At 50.6% G+C, this 23,242-nt stretch overlaps 2 protein-coding genes across 2 annotated transcripts; one reads left to right on the forward strand and one right to left on the reverse strand.

Annotated features, from left to right (window-relative positions):
• The first annotated feature begins 12,169 nt into the window (after positions 1–12,169).
• On the forward strand, positions 12,170–14,286 carry LOC124688144 (RNA exonuclease 4-like). Its single transcript, XM_047221860.1, has 7 exons — positions 12,170–12,247; positions 12,467–12,618; positions 12,699–12,829; positions 12,935–13,104; positions 13,344–13,553; positions 13,640–13,720; positions 13,812–14,286. Exons 1-7 carry the CDS (start codon positions 12,213–12,215, stop codon positions 14,038–14,040), a joined length of 1,008 nt encoding a protein of 335 aa, XP_047077816.1. The 5' UTR covers positions 12,170–12,212; the 3' UTR covers positions 14,041–14,286.
• A 14-nt stretch (positions 14,287–14,300) lies between these two features.
• Positions 14,301–22,700, reverse strand: LOC124688143. The gene is made up of 2 exons (XM_047221859.1): positions 22,100–22,700; positions 14,301–14,738 (listed from the first exon to the last, which is right to left on the reverse strand). Exons 1-2 carry the CDS (start codon positions 22,698–22,700, stop codon positions 14,419–14,421), a joined length of 921 nt encoding a protein of 306 aa, XP_047077815.1. The 3' UTR covers positions 14,301–14,418.
• Between the last annotated feature and the right edge of the window lie 542 nt (positions 22,701–23,242).

The raw sequence follows: 23,242 nt of genomic DNA on the forward strand, positions 1-23,242 counted from the left end.
ACGATAAATCTAGTAATATCAACTTGATTATTACAAACGCGATAGGCAATAACGAAGAACAAAAAGAAAATCACTGCGGCAGACACAAGATTTTAACGAGGAAAATCCTCTCCAACAAAGAAAGGTAAAAACCACGGACGCCAGCCAGCAAAATTTCACTATATCGATGAGTGTTTACAAATGCATCGGGTTATCTTAGGAAGCGATTAACACTCTCTCCGCTCGTTAGAATTTAGCTTCTTATAAATTTGGGTCACAATATAACACTAGTAGCCCATTTCTCCTCGAATAGGCTTTCGTCCCGCTTTATAGATAAAGCCAAACGGCTGAACCGATACAAAGTGATGATGAATTCCTCTAAGGAGACCTGGGTTCCACGACAACGCCCCAAGGAGGTAACGATGCCAAAGGCGCCACCGTTGCCAAGAGCACCTAGGTCTAGGGTTTTCACCTGGAGCCCTAATGTGGAGAGGGTAGCCACAACTACGCCCTCAAGAGGGTCACGACACATACATCTGTCGCCATCGTTGGCATCGAAGCGCTAGGATTTCGCCCGAAAAAACCCTCGCCATACCCGATCCCTCAATGACAAGGCATTCCCGATCCGAGCTTCTACCGCGCGACCTGGGCACTGACCACGCCGAGGCGCCCCCAACACTAGGAGCTCCCGATGCCCACTCCTCGCCACCCTCCCGGCCCCAAGAGACGGCCATCACTACCGCCACGTCTCCTGCTGTCGAGTCGTCCATGCAGTCCACCTTTCGGGGCCGCCACCCCGACATCCGCGAACTCACGCCCATGTCGCGAGGTCCATCGCGTGACCTGCGAGTTGGAGGAGGTAGGAAGGTTGGAACCTGAGGGCTGCAGCGGCACACCCATCTGGAGGACGTCCTCCACCGCCACTGGCGTGTGCTGACCTAGTAGTCCATTTCTTATAGATGGCCAAACTTAGAATGCTTAGGACTAGAGGTAGTAGTTTTCTAGGGCCAAGAGAGAACTTTGTTTATCTGACAAAGAGTTTGATGAATAAACTCCATCAACAACATGATCAATTGGAAAAGGCACATGGAGTGCCACACCTTGCAAGTATTGTTCACCCGAGAAAAGACAGCAGTCTCATGCATCGTCTTGGCGTGCTCCCTCCTAACCTTTGTGATCGTGTAGTCTACTGGGAAATTTGTCATAACTTCAATTTCTCGATAAACGACTCCCATTCTTCCCCTGCAAAAAGAAAACTCCCATTCTTGACACGTGGATGATCGTGTGTGTGCACTCTGTGTTTCTATTTGTTGTCTACTTGTATTCGTTCAAACGTGGCAGAAATATCAAATCTTTGATTAGGAATTGTTTTCGGAGTTTGCGCGAGTTGCAAGCCTAACCCATGACGTGCGGCTGGTGGAGGCTTTAATATTTCTAGTTAACGATCATGTGTGTGCACTCTATGTGCGTCCAGCGTCCGCCTATACTCTAAAAAAAACTGATATGAGGTAAATATTATATCTTAGATTATGAATAGTCTTCTCCAGCCATTTTTTGATCACTAGTTCAGCAAGACTATGTAGTCACCGGCTCTTTGTTTGGTAATACATAAACCAACACATGGCATTAAGCAATTAATCAATGAAAGAGATTATAGAATCATTTTTTTGAATTAGCAAACAAGAATTGACCACTCAAAGATAATTATGAGAGTTCATGATATGACAACAATTGACCACTCAAAGCCAAGCATGCATTTGTTTTTCGTATTCACCCCATCTAGATAGATTTTGTTGATCTTTTAATAAGCTATCTTCTGAGCTACCATGTCGTGCCCACTGGCTAAAGGCCCAGAATAGCAAGTGCAAGAATACCAGTATACCACACCTGCCCATGTGTAATTGTTCCCTAGCCTTCCACTTTTTATATTCCGCGATTGCTACCACAAAGAGGTAAATAATATTCCTATCTCGCAGAACAATATGTAGGTGAGCAGAGGCAAGAAAATATCAAAAATGTACATATGCCTATTTGGGCACATACATTCTTAGGATTTATAAGAGCAAGTCCAATAGAATAGCCGGTTATTGGCTATAAGCAAGTTGCCATGTCATCTATAGCTAATTTAACATGTATAATAGTTGGCTATAAAAATCTAGTACTTTATCAATGTATGGTCCATCTTTTACTCTCACAAATTACCTAGGAGTATGCTTAAGCTAGCTCTTGCTCTCTCTCCTCCAACTAAATAAGAATATGTTATTTTTATTTGTTATAGCTAGCTGATCGAGAATCCACATGACATTAGGGGTAGCGAGCCTTCAATGCATGCATCTACACCTGGGAGCTGGCATGTGGCATGGGCGGGGTCTGTCCAACCTCCCAGCATATATCATTTCTTTAGACAGATACAAAATAGTTACCTCATAATTAATAAATAATTCAAGGTTTGTTACAAAACCGAGTGAGGCTCTGAAAAACAAAGGAATCATTCTCACGGCATTGATAGAATCCAAGTGCCTAGTGTCCGTACTGCTCCAAACCTAAGGCTACCTCCCTTTAATTTTAGTTACAACTGTAGAGAAGGGTATTGGAGATTGCACAGCACCAATAGAGCCGGCTGCTCGTATATATATAGGCGGACACATGTACAATTACAGGTACAACCCTGAGAAAACACGGGGACCTATATCTATACAATATGTTACTCAACACCCCCCCGCAGTCGAAGGGTCGGCACCGACACACGGACCGGAGCGAAACTCAGGAAAAGTCGTGGATGGCAGTCCCTTCGTCATGATATCGGCAAATTGCTGAGACGTCGGTACGTGAAGAACTCGAACGCGACCGAGGGCAACTTGCTCACGAACAAAGTGGATATCCAGCTCGATGTGCTTGGTGCGCCGATGATGAACGGGGTTGGCGGAGAGGTAGACAGCCGACACGTTGTCGCAGAAAACCACCGTAGCCTTGTCAACAGGACAAGATAGCTCGGACAGAAGCCGACGGAGCCATGTGCACTCAGCCACGGCGTTGGCCACGGCGCGGTACTCGGCCTCAAGCACTCGGAGCGGGACACGGTGGGCTGCCTCTTGGAGGACCAAGAAACAAGCGACGAGCCGAGGTAGACACAGTAGCCGCTGGTGGAGCGGCGCGTATCCGGGCAACCCGCCCAGTCCGCGTCAGAGTAGGCGACAAGGTCAGTCGACGTCGAGGGCGAGGCATGCAATGTCAAGCCGTAGCCCATGGTACCGCAGACGTAGCGGAGAATCCTCTTCACCGCGGCCCAATGAGCATCCCGAGGAGCATGCATATGCAAGCACACCTGCTGCACGGCGTACTGGAGCTCCGGGCGCGTCAGTGTCAAGTACTGAAGGGCACCGACGATGGAGCGATAGAACGGCGCGTCGGACGCCGGCGACCCATCACTGGCGGAAAGCTTGGCCTTCGTGTCGACAGGAGTAGGCGCAGGGTTGCAGTTAAGCATCCCGAAGCACGCTCGAGAAGCTCGTGAGCATACTTCCGCTGATGGAGGAAGAATCCGTCCGCACGTCGGACAACCTCGATGCCGAGGAAGTAGTGAAGCGGGCCAAGATCCTTCAACGCGAACTCAGCGCGAAGGCGGTCGGTGAGCTGTCGAAGGAGACCAGCGGTGGAGGCCGTCAGAATGATGTCGTCGACGTACAGCAGCCAGGTATGCCATGTCGTTGCCGGTCCGGTAGACAAACAGGGACGCATCGGAACGCGTGGAGCGGAAGCCCAGCTGATGCAGGAAGCCGGCGATACGCTGGTACCAGGCGCGGGGCGCCTGCTTCAGTCCATACAGGGACCGAGAGAGCAAGCACACGTCATCGGGGCGCTCGGGGTCGACGAAGTCGGTGGGTTGCTGACAGTACACCCGTTCCTGCAGATGGCCATGAAGGAAGGCGTTGGAGACGTCCATCTGATGCACGGGCCACGCACGAGACGCGGCGAGGTGCAAGCACTGTGCGGATCGTGCCCGGTTTGACAACCGGGGCAAACGTATCCGTGAAGTCGACGCCGGCGCGCTACCGAAAGCCGCGCACCACCCAGCCGCGCCTTGTAGCGCTCGAGAGTACCGTCGGAGCCGAGCTTGTGCTTGAAGACCCATTTGCCGGAGATGACGTTGGCGCGAGGGGGCCGGGGAACGAGCTCCCAGGTCCTATTGCGCTGAAGCGCGTCGTACTCCTCCTGCATGGCGGCACGCCAATGCGGGTCGCGCAAGGCAGCGCGAGCCGAGGTGGGCACCGGCGAAGGAGCGGTCGCCGAGCCGGTGGGAGAGCCGGTCTGGCCGGCCTGATGACCAGACAGGCCGGGCGACGGTCCGGTCTGACCGGGCGCTTGGCCGGGTCGGCTGGTGGAGGGGACGCCGCCGTCGTGCGGCAATATGCTGTTGCCGCTGGCCCAGAAGGCAGACGCAGTAGACGGAGAAGCCGCGCAGACATACTGGTCGGCGGGGTAGCGTGTAGACGGCCGCCGCACGCCTGCGCGGGCGCGGGTGAGCATGGGCTCAGGAACCGCAGCGACGGGTGGCGAGGCAGACGGCGAAGAGGCGGCCACCGCGGGCGACGGGGGCACCGGGGACGCCTCGGACGTCGCGGGCGATGGCGCCGCAGGCGACGGGGGCGCCGCGGGCGAGGGCACCGCAGGCAACGGGGGCGCCGCGGGCGAGGGCGCCGCGGCGACGGGGGCGCCGCGGGCGAGGGCGCCGCGAGCGACGGGGCGCCGCGGGCGAGGGCGCCGCAGCGACGACGGCGCCGCGGGCGAGGGCGCCGCCGGCGACGGGGCGCCGCGGGCGAGGGCGCCGCGGCGACGGGGGCGACGGGGCGCCGCGGGCGGTGCGGACGCCGAGGGTCCAGGCGGGGAGGCCACCGCGGTCAGGCGTCGGCGCGCGGCCGCAGGAGGGCCAGCGGGCGCCGGGGACGCCGAGGGACCAGGCGGGGCCGGCGCCGGGGGGGCCACCTCGGTCGGTCGTCGGCGCGCGGCCGCAGGAGGGCCAGCGGGCGCCGGGAGCGTCGTCGGAGGTGTCGCCATGAGTCCCTCGCTGAAACGGAAAAACCAACTCGTCAAAGTACACGTGCCGGGAAGTGATGACACGATGAGAGACCGGGTCGTAACAGCGGTAACCCTTGGTGTTGGCGGGGTAGCCGAGAAACACACAAGGGAGGGAGCGCGGCGCAAGCTTATGCGCGGCGGTGGCAGCAGTGTTAGGAAAACACCGGCAGCCGAAGATGCGGAGGTCATCATAGGTGGGTGGCGCACCGTAAAGGAGATGATGCGGCGTGTAGGACCAACGCACACGACACGGGCGGATGTTGACGAGGAGAGTCGCCGTGGCAAGGGCATCCGGCCAGAATCGCGGGGCATGGAGGCATGGAACAGAAGGGTGCGGACGCAGTCGTTGAGGGTACGAAGCATCCGTTCGGCACGGCCATTCTGTGAAGAAGTGTATGGACACGTGAGGCGGAAGATGGTGCCGTGGGTGGCGAGAAGTGAGCGAATGGTGATGTTGTCGAACTCCTTGCCGTTGTCGGTCTGGAAAGCGTGAATGGGGCGACCAAACTGAGTGGAGACGAACGCGAAGAAGGCGGTGAGGGTGGTGGCAACATCTGACTTACGGCGAAGTGGAAAAGTCCATACAAAATGCGAGTAATCATCCAGAATCACAAGATAATAATTATAACCAGAGTTACTCGGAACCGGCGAGGTCCATACATCACTATGAATGAGTTGAAAGGGAAAAGATGCGACTGTGGAGGACGAACTAAACGGAAGGCGAACATGTTTGCCTAGACGACATGCTTCACAAGAGTGGGCATCCGTTTTATTACAAGTAAAGGAGAATCCTTGCATTATTTGACGCAGAGTGGCGGAGCTAGGATGGCCAAGACGGGCGTGCCAAAGGTCGACACCGGCGGAGAGGGCGAGTGGACGGCCGGTGGTGGTGGAGGCCGCGCCAACGGGGTAGAGATCGCCGGGGCTGTCACATCGGTGGAGGAGCATCCGGGTACGACCATCCTTGACAGAGAAACCAAAAGCGTCAAATTCCACGATCACGGGGTTATCACGACGGAAAGATTTAACGAAACAAGGTTTTTGATCAAGTCAGGAGAAACGAGAACATTATGGAGAGAGAGGGGAGTGGAGGTGGAAGGAAAAGAGACAGAACCAGTGTGAGTAATAGGAAGAGCATGACCGTTGCCAACGATGATGCGAGAAGAAGTGGAAGCGGGTGTGGAAAAGGAGAGGTTACCGGGATGCGCCGCCATATGCGCGGAAGCGCCGGTGTCCATGAACCAATCGCCACCGCCACCATACACCCCAGCAGAGGGGGCGCTCTGGAGGGCGGTCAGGAGCGCGGGATCCCACGGGGTCGCGCCCGTAGGGGCGGCGTAGGCCGGGGCAGGCTGGGTCGCCGCGTAGAACGCCTGGTGGGAGGCTGGACGCGGCCCCATAATGCCCGGGTAGGGGGCGCGCGGCACGGGCATGGAGTAGGCGTGAACAACCCCGGTCCACGGGTTGTGACCGGCAGTCCATGGCGGAGGGGCGGTGTACTCGCGGGGACGAGGCGCGGGGGCGGCGGCATTGGCGCCACCGTTGCCGCCACCGTTGCCACCGCCACGGCGACGACGGCCACGGCGGCCACCACCAGGAGGAGCCGGCTGGCCGGTCCAGGGACCGGTCTGGCCGGCCGAGGCGCCAGCGGGCCCGGTCCAGGGGCCGGTCTGACCGGGCAGCGGGGCGGCGGCGGGGAAACCCGGCGGCGGACCCAGGGGGCGAGGCGCAGGGGCGCGGGGCGCGGGAGTCTGGGCGCCGCGGGAGAAGCCAGCGGCGAAGGCGGTGTGGGCCGCCCGAGCCCGGAGGTGCTTGAGGCGGTGCTCCTCGAGGCGCAGGTACGCCACGGCCTGCTCGTAGGTGGGCGTGGTGAGGAGCGTGAGGTTGGAGGCGGCGTTGCTGAGATCCTCGCCGAGACCCGCCGACGGGGTGGAGAGCATGATCTTGTCATCGATCGGGAACTCCAAGTCACGGAGCTCATCGGAGAGGCTCTTCAGCTTGAGGGCGTAGTCATCGAGAGACAGGTCGTTCTGGTGGGTGCCGAAGAACTCCTGTTGGAGGAAGGTGACCCGCTGGATTTTGTTGTCGGTGAAGAGGCCGGTGATCTTATCCCAGACCGTGTGGGCGGAGTTGCCGTCGCGGACGACAGTGCGGAAGATGTCGTTGGAGACGGTCTGGTAGAACCAGCGGATGATGGTGGCGTCGATGGCGAGCCACTCGGGGTCGTGCGGCATGGCGAGGAGGTCGATGGTGCCGTCGACGTGATCAAGGAGATCATACTCGCGGAAGAGCAGCCCAAAGTACGTCTTCCACGGGAAGAAGTTGGCGGCGGTGGTGGAGAGCTTCAGCGGCACGCGCTCGGCGATGGGGATGTCGCGGATGACGGCGACGGAGGGGCCGGCGAAGGGGTTGCTCGCTGCCGGAGCCGGAGGAGGAGTCGAAGCGCGCCATGGCGGAAGCGGTGGGGAGGGCCGGCGGCGCCCTAGATGAGAAGGGCGGCGGCTAGGGTTGGAAGTGGGGAGGGCCGGCGGCGCCCTAGAGAGGAGGGGGCGGCGGCTAGGGTGGATGGCGGAAGCGGTGGTGGTGGGGAGGGCCGGCGGCGCCCTAGAGGAGGAGGGCGGCGGCTAGGGTTGGGGAGGGCCGGCGGCGCCCTAAGGAGGAGGAGGGGCGGCGGCTAGGTCTGGACCCGAAGGGTCTCGATACCATGTAGAGAAGGGTATTGGAGATTGCACAGCACCAATAGGGCCGGCTGCTCGTATATATATAGGCGGACACATGTACAATTACAGGTACAACCCTGAGAAAACACGGGGACCTATATCTATACAATATGTTACTCAACAACAACAATGGACGACACATAGTTGATACATTGCGAAAAAATTCTCCTGTGCTCATTACAAATCTCTCGAGAGTCTAGCATGGTAAAGGACGCAAAAGATTTCCGCTAGTGCCGTTGGTGAAGACGAAGGAGACCTGAACCGCGTGGAAGGGTGTCCCAGAGCCAGAGGGACGGAGGCCAATCCTCCCCACCATATATTATTGCAAAGCAGCAGGAGAACGCTCGATGGATCGATCTTGGAGGAGTTAGCGCGCGCGGTGTCGCCGGACAGGAATCCGCCGCCGTCGCCGTCACCTAGCTCAGAATTCCTTTGACCAGCCGTGCCCATCCGGCCACCTATACCGCGCGCGGCTTCTCCGACGGGCGGTCGCCCGGCTCAGGATGCCGTCCGTCGCCGTCGACGCATCCCCCCTTTCCACGCCCATCTTTTTGACCGGGAATATACATATCTTGATCGTCCCCCATCCCATGACCGTCCCAAAGAACACTCTAGCCAGGGCCAAAGCCGGAGATGTCGAGGTCCATCGATATGCTATGCTCGTGTGCTTTCCCGCATGCACGTACGGCTCATCCTCTCCTCTTCTTTCCCACTAATTTGGCCACTAGCTACGACTATAGAAGCTACATTAGGTGTGGCTGACAGATGGGGTGTCGACTGCATTCGTGAGCAGATCTACACGAACCAATCATCACGTGCCTGGAGGGTGTGAGCTCCAGGGACGCAGGATCTAGGCAGGCCCGCGTTGCTTATAAGCAGAACCAATCTACGCGTACTCCGACGTTAACCATTCTCGACTTTAGCCGCGATCTAGAGGCTGAAAGCCGCTCGTGTTTTCGAGCTCAAGTTGCTCCAGCCAGCTTCATATACTCTTGGTCAAAATGACGCGACGCGCCTGGCCTTGATGCTAAAGGGGTTGCTGCTATATATGGCATACTTGCATTATTTCTGACGTCGAAACATCCGTTGAATTAAGGTTATCTGTCGGCAGGTTGTAGTAGCGACTAGCGATGTCAGGGACGCCACAGCATTCCTCATGTTATTTCGACTTTCAACTGGGCAAATGGCCGGCCTCTTATCCGCCATACCAGATAAATAAACGTGACCTTTGGCGGTGCGATACTAGCATGTTTGCAAGAGCTTCCTTGCCGATCAGAACCATGGCTGGAGACGATTTAGTTCGCCTAGCCTAAAGCAGACATCAGTGCAATTACGGGGAATGCTCTAGCCTTCATTTGTTGGGTCGAGCCATTTATGGTTGGTTTTCGTACGCCGAGGCGGAAGCCTTGGTCATATCTTTCACGAAGGCAGTTTCAATGAACTCTAGGGTGAAACCTATGGTCTCGCCTTTCCCGTCTAGGCCACCAACATTGTTGAATGAGTTTTGCATTTTCTTTGAATGCATTGTCATGGTGGCCCACTACCTAGGTTGTTCGGTGCTTGTGGATATATGTTTCTTTGTAAGTCACCACCTAAAATGACAAAGTTGCCGAGTCTTATTTCAGACAAAGAAAGAGTTACCGAGTGGAAAATAGTTTGCCCAGTGTACTTCATGGACAGTCGGCATAGACCACTCTCTTCCCCTAGCAAAGTGACACAGTGGTGGTGACACGGTGGACGGCGACGACGGTGGATGGCGGGTCTGGTTGTGGTGGCCTTCGGCTACATCACCTGGATCATGGCGGGGGACACGATGGTGTGGCGGAACTCGGCGGGGCGGAAGGGCGGCAGTGGCAAGGTACATGGTCGCGAGGCGACGGCAATGTGGCTCGGCCAGGCTATCCTGGCGGGCATCAGCCGACCGTCTCTGCGTCGTGGGTGTGCGTAGCCGCTATCCCGATGGCTGCCGGCCTCCACCAACCGAGTTGGAGGAGGAAGATGGACCGTGGTTCCCAGTCATGGCGGCGGTGTGGGGGCCGTCCATTCCGGCTTTCATGGTGGTGGTCCTAGGGTTCTTCTTTCGCGAAGATGAAGACATTCTAGATGCCGATCTTTCTTCATCTAGCCGGAGTGATGGGTTCCGGAAGGCTCCGATAGCGAATGGAATAGTGCATCTTTTGCCTAGAGTTCACAGGTTCGGGTGGTATTCGGTCACGCGCACCCATGCTTTTATTCCGACCATTTGGTTTCGAAGGGAGCGGCGTGAAGCTCTGCTCTGAGTTGACATCAAGTGATTTTTGGTCCATGGTGAAGTCAAAGCAGAGAATATCATGAACGCGGGATTGGGGGATTAGCTAAAGAAGGTCCAAGTCTTTGCGATGTTGAGGAACTTGCTTGGTGTTTCGGGATTCGCAGCAGTGGTATGCAAGTGGAGTCCTACCTTTTAGGGTGAAAATCCAAGGACTGGCCTTAACTGGTTGTGCCTGGCAATGATCTTGTTGGAGGCATTGTTTTGAGAGCGGAGATTATCTTCAGGGTGAAAACCTAAGATCTTTGATCGGACGACGATGGTGCTGGTGCACTGTTCCCTTATTGGAAGCGTCGCTTTTGGAGAGTCTGTATTTTAGGTGTTATCTTGGTGGTGGATGCATTGTTGTTACTAGACCTTGGATACTGTGGCGGGACTTTTATTTCTTAGTTTTCTTTTCTCTTTTTTAGATGTGTGCATCCGTACTGCCATTAGGGTGTTGCGTTGTTGCAGAGGCTGGATGTAATTGGTATCTTTTGATATTAATATATTCCCTTTATCGAAAAAAGCAAAGTGACACAGAAAAACACTTAGCAAAAAACACTTAGGTTGTTCAGTGTATTTGTTGATCTTTGTTATAAATGTCGCACTTGACAAAGGTTTTGATAGGTGTATAGCATCCTTTGCCAAGTGTCTAGGGCACTCGGGAAACAGGTCGAGTACGGTAGTGAGTGTTGCAGTTTGTCGTGCTACCGGTGGTGAAGGTTTATTTTTGCCTTTTATGGTCCTCGTCAGGATGAACCTTCCATTATCTAAAATACTTTGCTTGTGAACGAAAGGGTATAGTACACCTGAAACATGGAGCTATGTAACGGGAATATGCAAGATTGAGTATGTGTAATTGACAAATTATAGGTCGACAAGGTTCAGGGATGCACTTGATTAATGTTGCACGCAAATTAATTAAAAGCGTAGATTATATGAAATGAGCAGCCTTAAGAAACTGATGATGTTGATAGCTTCATGATGAGATAGATTATCGTCTTATCGTTTGTTGCAGTTAGTGGGATTTCTCTTCATTAGAAGTATATATATGCATATATCGTATTAATTTTGTAAGGAAGAAGAAGAAATAGAGAACTTAGAGGCTAGGAGGCTTATATATGCTTTAATAATTATTCGAGAGGGAATTTGTTGCAGTTCATTGCATCCACACCGATCGTATGGGCAAGGTTCCTTTGGCATTGCAGTAGATTATCATTAGCCTTATTTGATTGGACCCCTTCTCTTACTTCATCCCTTGCAAAAAAAAAAAAACTTGTCACAACTTTGCCTAGATACAGTTTTTTTTTTTTTTTTTTTTTTTTTTGGAACGGACAGGGAGTAGCCCATTTTCCTTTGAGAGAATAAATCATGTCTTGAAAGGCTCAGCGTGTCTGACTTAGACATAACAAAACCATGCAGCTTAAATTTAGCAACACCCTAAAGTCTTAGTGAGCATATATGCATATGATGATGGGAGAAATACCTACTCTTGCAGTAAGTGTACTGTTTTTTGTTTTAGGAATAGTAGTTTGACTGTAATTAGCTTTGCCAAATAAGTTGCTCATTATTTATTTTTTCAAGAATACACCACAATCACATAGAAGGGTGCCAAGCTCATTATCGCGGCTACTTTTGAGAAACACCTTATAAATTAGTTCAACAAGGAAAAATTTAACAACTTCTCTGCCTAATTTGAGATGCTAACGGATGTGGTCCATGTTAGGCCTTGAAAGTTCGCAAATTGGATTAATAATATGATCATTTGGGACGTACTCCTTGTATTTATCTATCTCTTTTCCGTTCTTTAAACGAGATGTCTAATCATATTTCTGCTGACTTTTTGCAAGTAATCAAGCCGTAGAATTCGCTACACCCACAGGTTTCCTTTAAATAGAAGACATTCAGACGTCTTAGCCGATCTGAGATGCTTATGCAATGTGTCACGGATATGCTAATGCGGCCTTAGAGAAAACTGCACGCATGTTCTCGGCATGGAGCAGTGATAGTCAGTGTAAGGGCTTTTTCTCGTGGAGGTTCTATCTCTCGTCGACACTGCCTATAAATAGGCTCACCCATGCCGCTCATCCTCGCCAACCTCGAGATTTGAGAGATCTTGATCGATCTGCAGGAATCTCAGTAGTGCGATGGACAGCAGAAGGGAGTCTGCCGAGACCTTGAGGTACTAGCATTCTTGTGCCACATTAACATATTTGCATACTTTTAGATCATCAATCGACTTGAAAAAGAGATGAATAAAATGCTTCAGTTTGATTTCTTGTCCTAGCTTCGTTTCAATAAATAAAAATCTCTTGTGCTGGCCCATTCCAAATTATAGTAGGGGAGGCTAGAATGCTAGGTGATATATGAAGCTAAATCATATGCATGTCCCCATCACCAGGAACAAATGCTCAGCGTGCTTCAGGCAGTACAACAAGATGGAGCACCTGGTGGAGCACATGAAGGTGTCGTACCACTCCGTCCATGAGCCCAAGTGCGGCGCGTGTCGGAAGCACTGCCGATCCTTCGAGTCGCTCAGGGAGCACCTCATCGGTAAGCACAGCAACTCAAACGGTGCACAGATCAATGGCACCAAGGAACTCTCTGATGATCTCTTGCTTTTGACAATGAAGGGCCGTTGCCCAAGGTGGAGTGCGCACGCGTCTTCAGCGTCCGCGGCTGCAGCATCTGCCTCAACATCTTCGACAGCCAGGCTGCTGCCAGATATCACCGCTCCGCCTGCCAGTACTCCCGTGCTGCTCCGGTAGTGCTTCCCGCTCAATGAATGCTACAGCTCCAGGACATTAAAAGTGCCAAGCGACAAACTAATTTTCTGATGTTTCTTTTCTCGTGTGGCCTTGTATCTCAGATGCCGAAGAGCGGCGCAGGTGGACGAGCGGTTGCCATGGCCTGCAAGATGGTCGGAGGAGGAAGCGATGGATCGGTAGACCTCTGTGCTAGAGTGTGCCTTATTGGAGAGGATGAGACCGTCATCTTCCAGACCTATGTGAAGCCTACGGCGCCTGTCACTAACTACAGGTAGTTGACTCTAACTACCTTGGACTGGATTCTGCTTAACTACTGGTCTTTGGCAATGGCATTTACAATTGATGATAAAGCAACTGGTTTGGTTTTTCTCCATCTCTTGATGGATCACCAAAGAAGGATGCTAGTAGCCTAGTACGAACCAGTCGAGCAGAAAACGAATTGCTCGGACTAGGCAAGAAATGAAAGACATGAATTGACTGTTTTCTGGAAAAAATAATTCATTTGTTCAGGTATGAAGTCACAGGAATAAGGCCAGAGTATTTGAGGGATGCCATGCCACTGAAGCTTGTGCAGAGGAGGATCCAGGAGATCCTCTGCAACGGAGAGCCTCTGTGGAAGATACGGCCAAGGAGCTATGGAAGGGCAAGGATCCTTGTTGGACATGGCGTGGAACAGGACCTTGAGCGCCTAGGGCTGGAGTACCCCACATTCATGATCAGGTACATATCTTAGCTTTGTGAGCATGGTTCAGGAGCTACAGTGGTTTCTACTATCATCTTGACACAATTTATCTCTGGGTATGCAGAGACACTGCAAAGTACCCACCACTGATGAAAACCAGCAAGCTGAGCAACACCCTCAAGTACCTTGCACAAGCATATCTTGGGTATGTAACTTGCTACCTGGGCTACACCATCTCTCTGCACCCTTTGGCTTCTGCAAAATGCTGAAGAATTGTCCATCCATCCCATTTGCAGGTATGATGTCCACACTGGCATTCAAGATCCATACGAGGACTGCGTAGCAGCAATGAGGTTATATATCAGGATGAGAACACAAGCTCACCCGAGAGATTACGCCTCTGGTTCAGGGGAGGTGCAGAACAACTACCCGGCCTGGAGGCAGAGGGAGCTGGAGAGGATGAGCCCAGAAGAACTCCTGGCACTTTCAGGATCGGATTACTACTGCTGGTGCCTGGACCCTTAAATTCATGAGCTAAAGAGAACTAGGCAGGACCGACTGATGTTGGTTTTGTCATACTCTATCCATAGTAATAACGATTACGTATGTCTAATTATCTTTGGGCTTATGTATGGCTGGGTTGAGTATAGCATCGGTGATTTAGAGTTGTACGATTCATATTTAACAGCAATGATATATATATGGCAAGAGGATTTCCACTTTGATTTATGTATCTGGAGAATGACAAAATCAGAGCAATAGCTATACACAGAGGCAGATAAACAGGCCTATAACATCACATATATAATGAATGTACATTTTGTATAGATTGTCAGACTATGTCAGCGCCAAGGATACATCGTACCTGTGTGAATCAGTCTCTTGAAATGCGTTACATTTGAGTCATTTAACTTTGGGAACTGTTTTAGCATCTGCCTGTTGGTTTAGCGGCTTGACGTCCTTCTCCTTGGACTGACTCCTGTTTAGCTTGATGAACTCCAGACATTGCCGAATGATAGTCAGCACAGTGAAATGTGTCGCAAAGTCGTTCTTTATCATAGGAGGGTGGCGAAGATTGGGCCCATTGTTGCTCCAGGTGTAGTTCTCAATGAAGTATACACAGTCTGTTCTGGCCCTGAACGAAACTTCTCTTAGAAGCTCTTCAGCTTGCCGTACTGATCGCATAGCCTTCTTAAAAGTCAATACAATTATCAAATTAAGCCCTGTTTAAAAGAGTTGATGTAACAGTTAGATTCATCCCTGGTTAACAGATGTTCAGTAAAAATTGGTCAGGTGCAAGACTTTCTGTAGACGTGAAACAAACAAAAAACAAAAATCTCAATGTTCTTTTCAATACCAAACCTAACATGGCAACTTTGGATTTAAAGTATGTATATAGAATTAAGTATACATCTGTTCCAAATTATAAGACGTTTTGGAAGGCCATTTTAGAGTACCAAAACATCTTATAATTTGGGACAGAGGTAATAGCATTTAGCGGAGCCTTGGTGTTCATAGATTAGTAAAAGGTGTATCATTAAATAGTCAGTCTTTTGATCACCACCAAAGTTCATATCTAAAATCGTCATGATACATACAAGCAAAGGCAAAAAAATAAAATCCAAAAACTCTGATAAAAGAAAGCAACCCATGACAAACAATTTTATGGCATCATCAGATAGAGGATACTACTCCTATGTTATATATCTTGCAGGTTAACAATAGCCATATCATGTGTTGAATGTAGATGGGCTGCAGCCCAGTTAGGCAGCCCATATATTCTACAATTACTGAAATCTCAAGGCCCATCACGTTGGCAGCTTGGGACAGCCTTGGGGGACAAAGTTTAGTCCCACATTGCTAGTTGGGAGAGAGTTGGAGTGGTATATAAGGGCTGCTGTTCTAGTCCTTCCAAGTGAGTGAGAATAGAAGGAGCCCTCGCGCACTCCTCCTCTGCCAGCCCCGCCTCGGCTCGGCACGGCTCGGCACGGCACGCACGCACGTCGCGTTTCGTGACTCGAATTCGAGTTCGAGACACACTTAAGGAAGCTTAAATTTTTCTTGGTGCACCAACTGAGTTGGGTACGTGTCGACCTGCCTGTGCATGCTCGCCGCGTGTCCCTGGCTTCCTACGCGTGGCAACGCGGTCGGGTCGGCTCTCCTCCCAGGCTATACAAGGAGACATATCAGATCTAGAGAATACAGTTCTCAGAACTCTCTAGTCCGTCTCTCTCACGAAGTTCCTTTTGCTGCGCTACTCTCTAGTCTTCCCCATCCCGGCGACTGCGTGCACAGCAGTCCGGGAGAGCAGGCCTCCGAAACCCCGTCCGTTGAGATCCTGCACCGGGAGACGGGCGATAAGGTTTTTGGGGAGCGTCTCGGCGCGACTGCTCGCTGTTGTTCGTGTTCCTCTTCGCGATTCGTCTGCTTTATCGACGACTTCCACTACACCATGGGTGACATCAACAACTCCCATGGTGGTGCTGTTGCTGGTGCGACCTTCCCGGTCGCGATGTACGTGTTTTTCCTCTCCTACCTTGCACTGCTACTTGTTCCATGTTCAGATCTGATGCATGTGCTTAGTCTGATGTGTGTCGTTAAGTATGCTTGTGCATCTGTGATATTGCTTTCGGTAATTAAACTCACACGGAAATTGCCTAATAATCCAACAATCCAAAAACCTTATATGCTTAGGCAATTTTCACCGTCTGGTTTCTGTCGTTGCGCTCAAACCGAGCCACTTTACGGGTTCTCATTTCAAGAGATGGCAGAATAAGACCCTCTTGTGGCTCACTTCTATGGGCGTGCACCGAGTTGTGGAAGGTACTCCCAGAGGTCCGCTTACTCTTGAAGAGGATAAAGCGTTCGGGGATGCCACCGTAATCTTTGTGGGTACCATCCTAAGTGTGCTTGGAGACAAGTTGGTTGATGCTTATCTGCACATCCGAAATGGGAAGGAACTGTGGGATGCACTGGACGCTAAGTTTGGTGTTGCCGATGCCGGAGGTGAACTGTATGCCATGGAGCAGTTCAATGACTACAGAATGGTTGAGAACCGATCTGTAGTAGAACAGGCTCATGAGATACAGATCATGGCAAAGGAACTTGAGCTCCTCAAGTGTGTGCTACCGGACAAGTTTGTCGCGGGATGCATTGTCGCTAAGCTTTCCCCTTCATGGAGGAACTTTGCCACTTCTCTGAAACATCAGAGGCATGAGTTCTCTGTTGAGAATATCATGGGCTCTCTAGATGTTGAGGAGAAGGCGAGGGCAAAAGACAAACACACTGGAGGAACCGAGGGACGTTCTGCTGCCAATATGGTGCAGAAAAATGCCCACAAGTCCAAGGGAAAGAACAAGGGAGTCTCCCAGACTACCAACTTCAAGAAGAAGGAAAAAACGGAGAAGAAAGATCCTTGCTGGGTGTGTGGCGAGACAGACCATTGGGCTAATCGTTGTCCACAACGCAAAGGAAAGAAATGTCAGGCTGGACAGAACTCAAATTCTGTCAGCATGGTCATTGGCAACACAGAGGAAGGAACTACAGGGTATGGTAATATATTACCTCATCGTTCTTTCGGTGTTTCAGCCCACGGAATGGTGGGTTGATACAGGTGCTAATGTTCATGTGTGTGCCGACATCTCCATGTTTACCTCTTATCGGGCCCGAGGTTCCTCGGTAATGATGGGGAATGGGTTACATGCTACTTGTTCATGGTGTTGGCACGGTAGATCCGAAGTTTACTTCGGGAAAGATCGTGCAACCGAAGAACGTGCTGCATGTCCCTTCTATCAAGAAGAATCTCGTTAGTGGCTTCCGTCTTATGAAAGATGGGTTTAAGTTGGTGTTTGAGTCCAATAAAGTTGTACTGTCTAAGTATGGAACTTTTGTTGGAAAGGGATATGAATGTGAGGGAATGTTTCGCTTCTCTCTAGAAGACTTATGTGATAATGTTGTGAACCATGTAAGCACTAGTGTTAATGAAACTAATGTTTGACATTCACGGCTTTGTCATGCTAATTTTGGTTCTATGACGCGGCTTGCTGATATGAGTTTAATTCCGAAATTCACCTTTGTCAAAGGCTCTAAGTGCCATGCTTGTGTGCAAGCAAAGCAGCCTCGCAAGCCTCACAAGCCTGCGAAGGAAAGAAACTTGGCACCACTAGAGCTCATACATTCAGATTTATGTGAGATGAATGGTGAGTTGACAAGAGGTGGAAAGAAATATTTCATGACTTTGATTGATGATTCCACTAGGTACTGTTATGTGTATCTCGTGAAAACTAAAGATGAGGCTCTTGATTTCTTTAAAACCTATGAGGCTGAAGTTGAGAATCAACTTGAAAGAAAGATAAAAAGGGTTCGGTCCGATCGTGGTGGAGAGTACTTTTCTAACGAGTTCAATTTATTCTGTGCGGAACATGGTATAACACATGAGAGGACGCCTCCCAATTCCCCACAATCCAATGGGATTGCGGAAAGGAAAAACCGTACTCTAACAGATTTGGTTAACGCAATGTTAGATGTTTCAGGTTTATCTAAGGAATGGTGGGGGGGGGGGGGGCTATATTGACTTCGTGTCATGTCCTAAACCGTGTTCCAACCAAGAATAAAGAGATTACCCCTTATGAGGAATGGGAAAAGAAAAGACCAACACTCTCCTACCTACGAACTTGGGGTTGTTTGGCTAAAGTGAATTTGCCAATCACCAAGAAGCGAAAGCTTGGACCAAAAACCGTGGACTGTATATTTCTTGGCTATGCTGCCCATAGCATTTCTTATAGATTTCTTGTGGTGAAATCTGGAGTGGACGACATGAATGTTGGCACCATCTTTGAATCAAGAGATGCTACATTCTTTGAGGATATATTTCCTATGAGAGATATGCATGGCATGTCTAGTTGGGAATCTGATCCAATACATGAAACTCCTATGGAGTCTGATGAGGAATCTGATGATGAGAGTTTAGATTCTGATGAAGATGACAATGAAACTCCAACAAGGAGTAAGAGACAATGGACTGAAAAGTCTTTTGGTAATGATTTCATTGTGTATCTTGTGGATGATACTCCCACTAGCATTTCAGAAGCTCTCGCATCTCCTGATGCAGACTACTGGAAGGAAGAGGTTCAAAGCGAGATGGATTCCATCTTGGCTAATGGAACGTGGGAGTTAACTGAGCATCCTTACGGGTGTAAACCTGTAGGATGTAAATGGGTATTTAAGAAGAAGCTTCGAGCTGATGGTACTATTGAGAAGTACAAAGCTCGGCTTGTTGCCAAAAGCTATACCCAAAAGGAAGGCGAAGATTTCTTCGATACCTACTCACCGGTGGCGAGATTGACCACCATTTGAGTACTACTGTCATTGGCTGCCTCACACGGTCTTCTCGTTCATCAAATGGACGTGAAGACGGCTTTCCTAAATGGAGAGTTGGACGAGGAAATTACATGGAACAGCATGATGGTTTCGTACTACAAGGTCAAGAAAGAAAGGTGTGTAAATTAAAGAAATATTTGTATGGTCTTAAACAAGCACCCAAACAATGGCATGAGAAGTTCAAAAGAACTTTGACATCTGTGGGCTTTGTTGTCAATGAAGCTGACAAATGTGTGTACTACCGCCATGGTGGGGGTGAGGGAGTTGTCCTATGCTTGTATGTGGATGACATACTAATTTTTGGGACAAGTCTCAAAGTGATTGAGGAGGTAAAAATCTTCTTATCTCAGTGTGTCGAGATGAAATATCTTGGAGAAGCTGATGTTATATTAAACTTCAAGTTACTGAGAGATGAGGATAATGGGATTACACTTGTGCAATCTCATTATGTTGAGAAGGTGTTGAGCAGATTTGGCTATGCTGATTGCAAATCTTCTCTCACACCTTATGATCCTAGTGTCTTGCTTCGAAAGAATGAAGAGCCAACTAGAGATCAACTAAGATACTCTCAAATTATTGGTTCACTCATGTATTTAGCTTGCGCTACGAGGCCTGATATCTCGTTTGCTGTATGCAAACTTAGCCGGTTTGTGGTCAACCCGGGAGATGATCATTGGCATGCTCTTGAGAGAGTGATGCGCTATCTAAAGGGAACCATGAGTTATGGAATTCATTATACCGGGTATCCAAGAGGACTTGAAGGGTATAGTGATTCCAATTGGATTTCAGATGCTAAGATGAAGGCCACAAGTGGATATGTTTTCACTCTTGGTGGTGGCGCTGTTTTCTGGAAGTCTTGCAAGCAGACTATCTTAACGAGGTCAACTATGGAAGCAGAACTCACAACATTAGATACAGCTACTGTCGAAGTGGAATGGCTTCGTGAGCTCTTGATGGACTTGCCTATGATTGGAAAACCAATACCGGCCATCCTCATGAACTGTGATAATCAAACCGTGATTATTAAAGTGAAAAGTTCTAAGGATAATATGAAAAGTTCCAAACATATCAAGAGGAGATTGAAGTATGTCAGAAAACTGAAGAACTCCGGAGTGATAGCATTGGATTATGTCCAAAGTGCTAAAAATCTGGCAGATCCTTTCACAAAAGGACTATGAAGAAACATGATAGACCTTGCATCGAGGGAGATGGGTTTGAGACCCACTTGAGTTGCCGAGGGGGTAACCCAACCTATGTGATCGGAAATTCTGTGAACTAGGACCTGGGAAAACAAACCGGAGCAACTGAGTTGAGAGAAAATTTAATACTCCCACTCCGCTGTAGATGCAATTCTCTCATAATGTGTTCTGAGCGGCTCTTGATGAGCGAAGACACTGTCCTACAGGGCGATCTTTGAAGAACGCACCTATACGAGTGACACTACTGGTCATAGTCTGGGAGATTTGGGTGAATCTCTAGTAAGCTCATGAAGGGCCGAAGAGTATGACTTATAAGCTCCACCCGAGGGGAAGGCTATGGTAGCCTAGTACCGTGCCGGCATTGAGCGAAACTTGCTGCACAAAGACTGACAATTCAAGGCATAGTCCATTGTTCAGTTGTAGTCAAGCGGTGTAGCACCTTGCCTAGGTGGAAGTTCAACTTAACAGTCTCCACTGAAGTGCAGATATATTAAACAGTGAATGGAACTAATGTGTCATCTGATGTGCATATGAGATCTGGTGGGGGATTGTAGAATGTAGATGGGCTGCAGCCCAGTTAGGCAGCCCATATAGTCTACAATTCCTGAAATCTCAAGGCCCATCACGTTGGCAGCTTGGGATAGCCTTGGGGGACAAAGTTTAGTCCCACATTGCTAGTTGGGAGAGAGTTGGAGTGTTATATAAGGGCTGCTATTCTAGTCCTTCCAAGTGAGTGAGAATAGAAGGAGCCCTCGCGCACTCCTCCTCCGCCCGCCCCGCCTCGGCTCGGCACGGCTCGGCACGCACGCACGTCGCGTTTCGTGACTCGAGTTCGAGTTCGAGACACACTTAAGGAAGCCTAAATTTTTCTTGGTGCACCAAGTGAGTTGGGTACGTGTCGACCTGCATGTGCATGCTCGCCGCGTGTCCCTGGCTTCCTACGCGTGGCAACGCGGTCGGGTCGGCTCTCCTCCCAGGCTATACAAGGAGACAGATCAGATCTAGAGAATACAGTTCTCAGAACTCTCTAGTCCGTTTCTCTCACGAAGTTCCTTTTGCTGTGCTACTCTCTAGTCTTCCCCATCTCGGCGACTGCGTGCACAGCCGTCCGGGAGAGCAGGACTCCGAAACCCCATCCGTTGAGATCCTGCACCGGGAGATGGGCGATAAGGTTTTTGGGGAGCGTCTCGGCGCGACTGCTCGCTGCTGTTCGTGTTCCTCTTCGCCGATTCGACTGCTTCATCGACGACTTCCACTACACCATGGGCGACATCAACAACTCTCATGGTGGTGCTGCTGCTGGTGCGACCTTCCCGGTCGCGATGTACGTGTTTTTCCTCTCCTACCTTGCACTGCTACTTGTTCCATGTTCAGATCTGATGCATGTGCTTAGTCTGATGTGTGTGGTTAAGTATGCTTGTGCATCTGTGATGTTGCTTTCGGTAATTAAACTCACACGGAAATTGCCTAATAATCCAACATCATGTCAGATTCTTGATAAAGAAAAGGTACCATGTCATGGGAAATTAATGTTGTTTCTACATGTATGCAGTAACAATTAAATGGTGTTATGTTGCTCAGTTATTTCTATCCAGTTTTGATCATCTCTTAGTTTTAACAACTCGAAGTTTTTTTTATCCAGAGACGTATGCCATTCATATCAATGTTCTGAATCCACCTTTGATCGTCTCTTAGCCTTAACAACTCGATTTTTTTTTCTCCAGAGATGCATGTCATTCATGTCAATGTTTTCATTAACAATTGAACATTATGGCAGTACATAGCATAAAAATATACAGGGGGAGGGGGGGTCAGTTGGATTGGAAATTTGTCATTTCTTCTGGAGAAACAGCAGGAAAAACCTATCACCTAGCGTTCTGTCATTTGGATCTATGGACTGAATACTGCTATTTTATAGGTTGGGCTGCAGGGTGGTTTCACGGCCCAATATACAAATAGTGCGAGAAACAGGCCACGAAAGATGATCTTTGTAGAAGCCGACTGACCTTTGGCCCTGACGGCGGCGGAGATCTCCGGCAGGCGCTTGACGGCCGCGTTCCGCTCCTTGCTGGGCGCGTCGCAGCGCAGCACCAGCACCACGCACTCCGGGCTCCCTTCGCCGATGGCCGCGGTGATGTCATCCCTCGTCAGCCTGGCGGCCTCGGGGAGCGGCGGCGCGTCCAGCAGCTCCACCGCCGCCTCCTCCGCGCCCATCTCCCCGTCCGTCCCGCCGACCACCGCCTTGACCCTGAGCCGCTTCCTGGTGCCGTCGGACCCGCCGCCGGGAGGCGACGCCTCCGCGCGCAGCAGCAGCGGGCCCTCCTCGCCCGCGAGCGCGCGGCACGCCGTGTTCACCAGCGAGCTCTTCCCGTGGGCGCGGAACCCGGTGATCAGCACGGACGGCGCCGGGGCGTCGTGGACTCCCTTGTCGTCGTCGGCGCCGTCCTCGTCGCTGGGGGCGAGGGCGGCGACGGCGTCGCGGATGTCCCGGCGCAGGGAGGACACGGCGTCATCCCTCAGGAGGCGCGTCGCGGCGACGATCGCCAATGCGCCGGCGGCGGCCGCGGCGGCGACCTTGAGGAGGAGGGGCAGCCGTTGTGCGGGCATTCGGCGGGAGAAGCGGGAGGCGAGGGGCCTCTTCGCTATAAGAGAATTTTACGAGGGGCTGTGTTTGGTAGAAACCATGCATCTGTTTTACGATCAGCGCTACAGTGTTCCATAAACGGCACACAGGGCGTGTAGCTTTGCCTCTTTGGGCAAGGTTTCGAAGAATAAAAGTTTCTCTATCGGTGAAGCATTGAAGCAGCATCTGCTCAGCATCACGAGCAAGATTGGAGCACAAGCTATGGTCTCTAGGGTCATGTGTACATAAGTAGAGTAGACACTAAACAAGGCCAAATTAAGGAACGGGAAGGATGTGAACCGGGGTGCAAGTGCACCCGGTTTTTTTTAAATTGGAAAAAAATCTACTTAAAGATTCCAAAAAAAATTGAAATAAAACTTTGCATGTATTATGTTGATACTTACTTGTGTAAGTTTGCACAAAAAAATACAATTGCATGTGGCCTACACAAAAATGACAAAATATCCAAATGATACTATAATGGTTGGTGAGGCACTGGTCATAGAAATAGGAAATTGCAATTTCA

The sequence above is a fragment of the Lolium rigidum genome, chromosome 2 (assembly GCF_022539505.1).
Source record: "Lolium rigidum isolate FL_2022 chromosome 2, APGP_CSIRO_Lrig_0.1, whole genome shotgun sequence".
NCBI lineage: Eukaryota > Viridiplantae > Streptophyta > Magnoliopsida > Poales > Poaceae > Lolium > Lolium rigidum.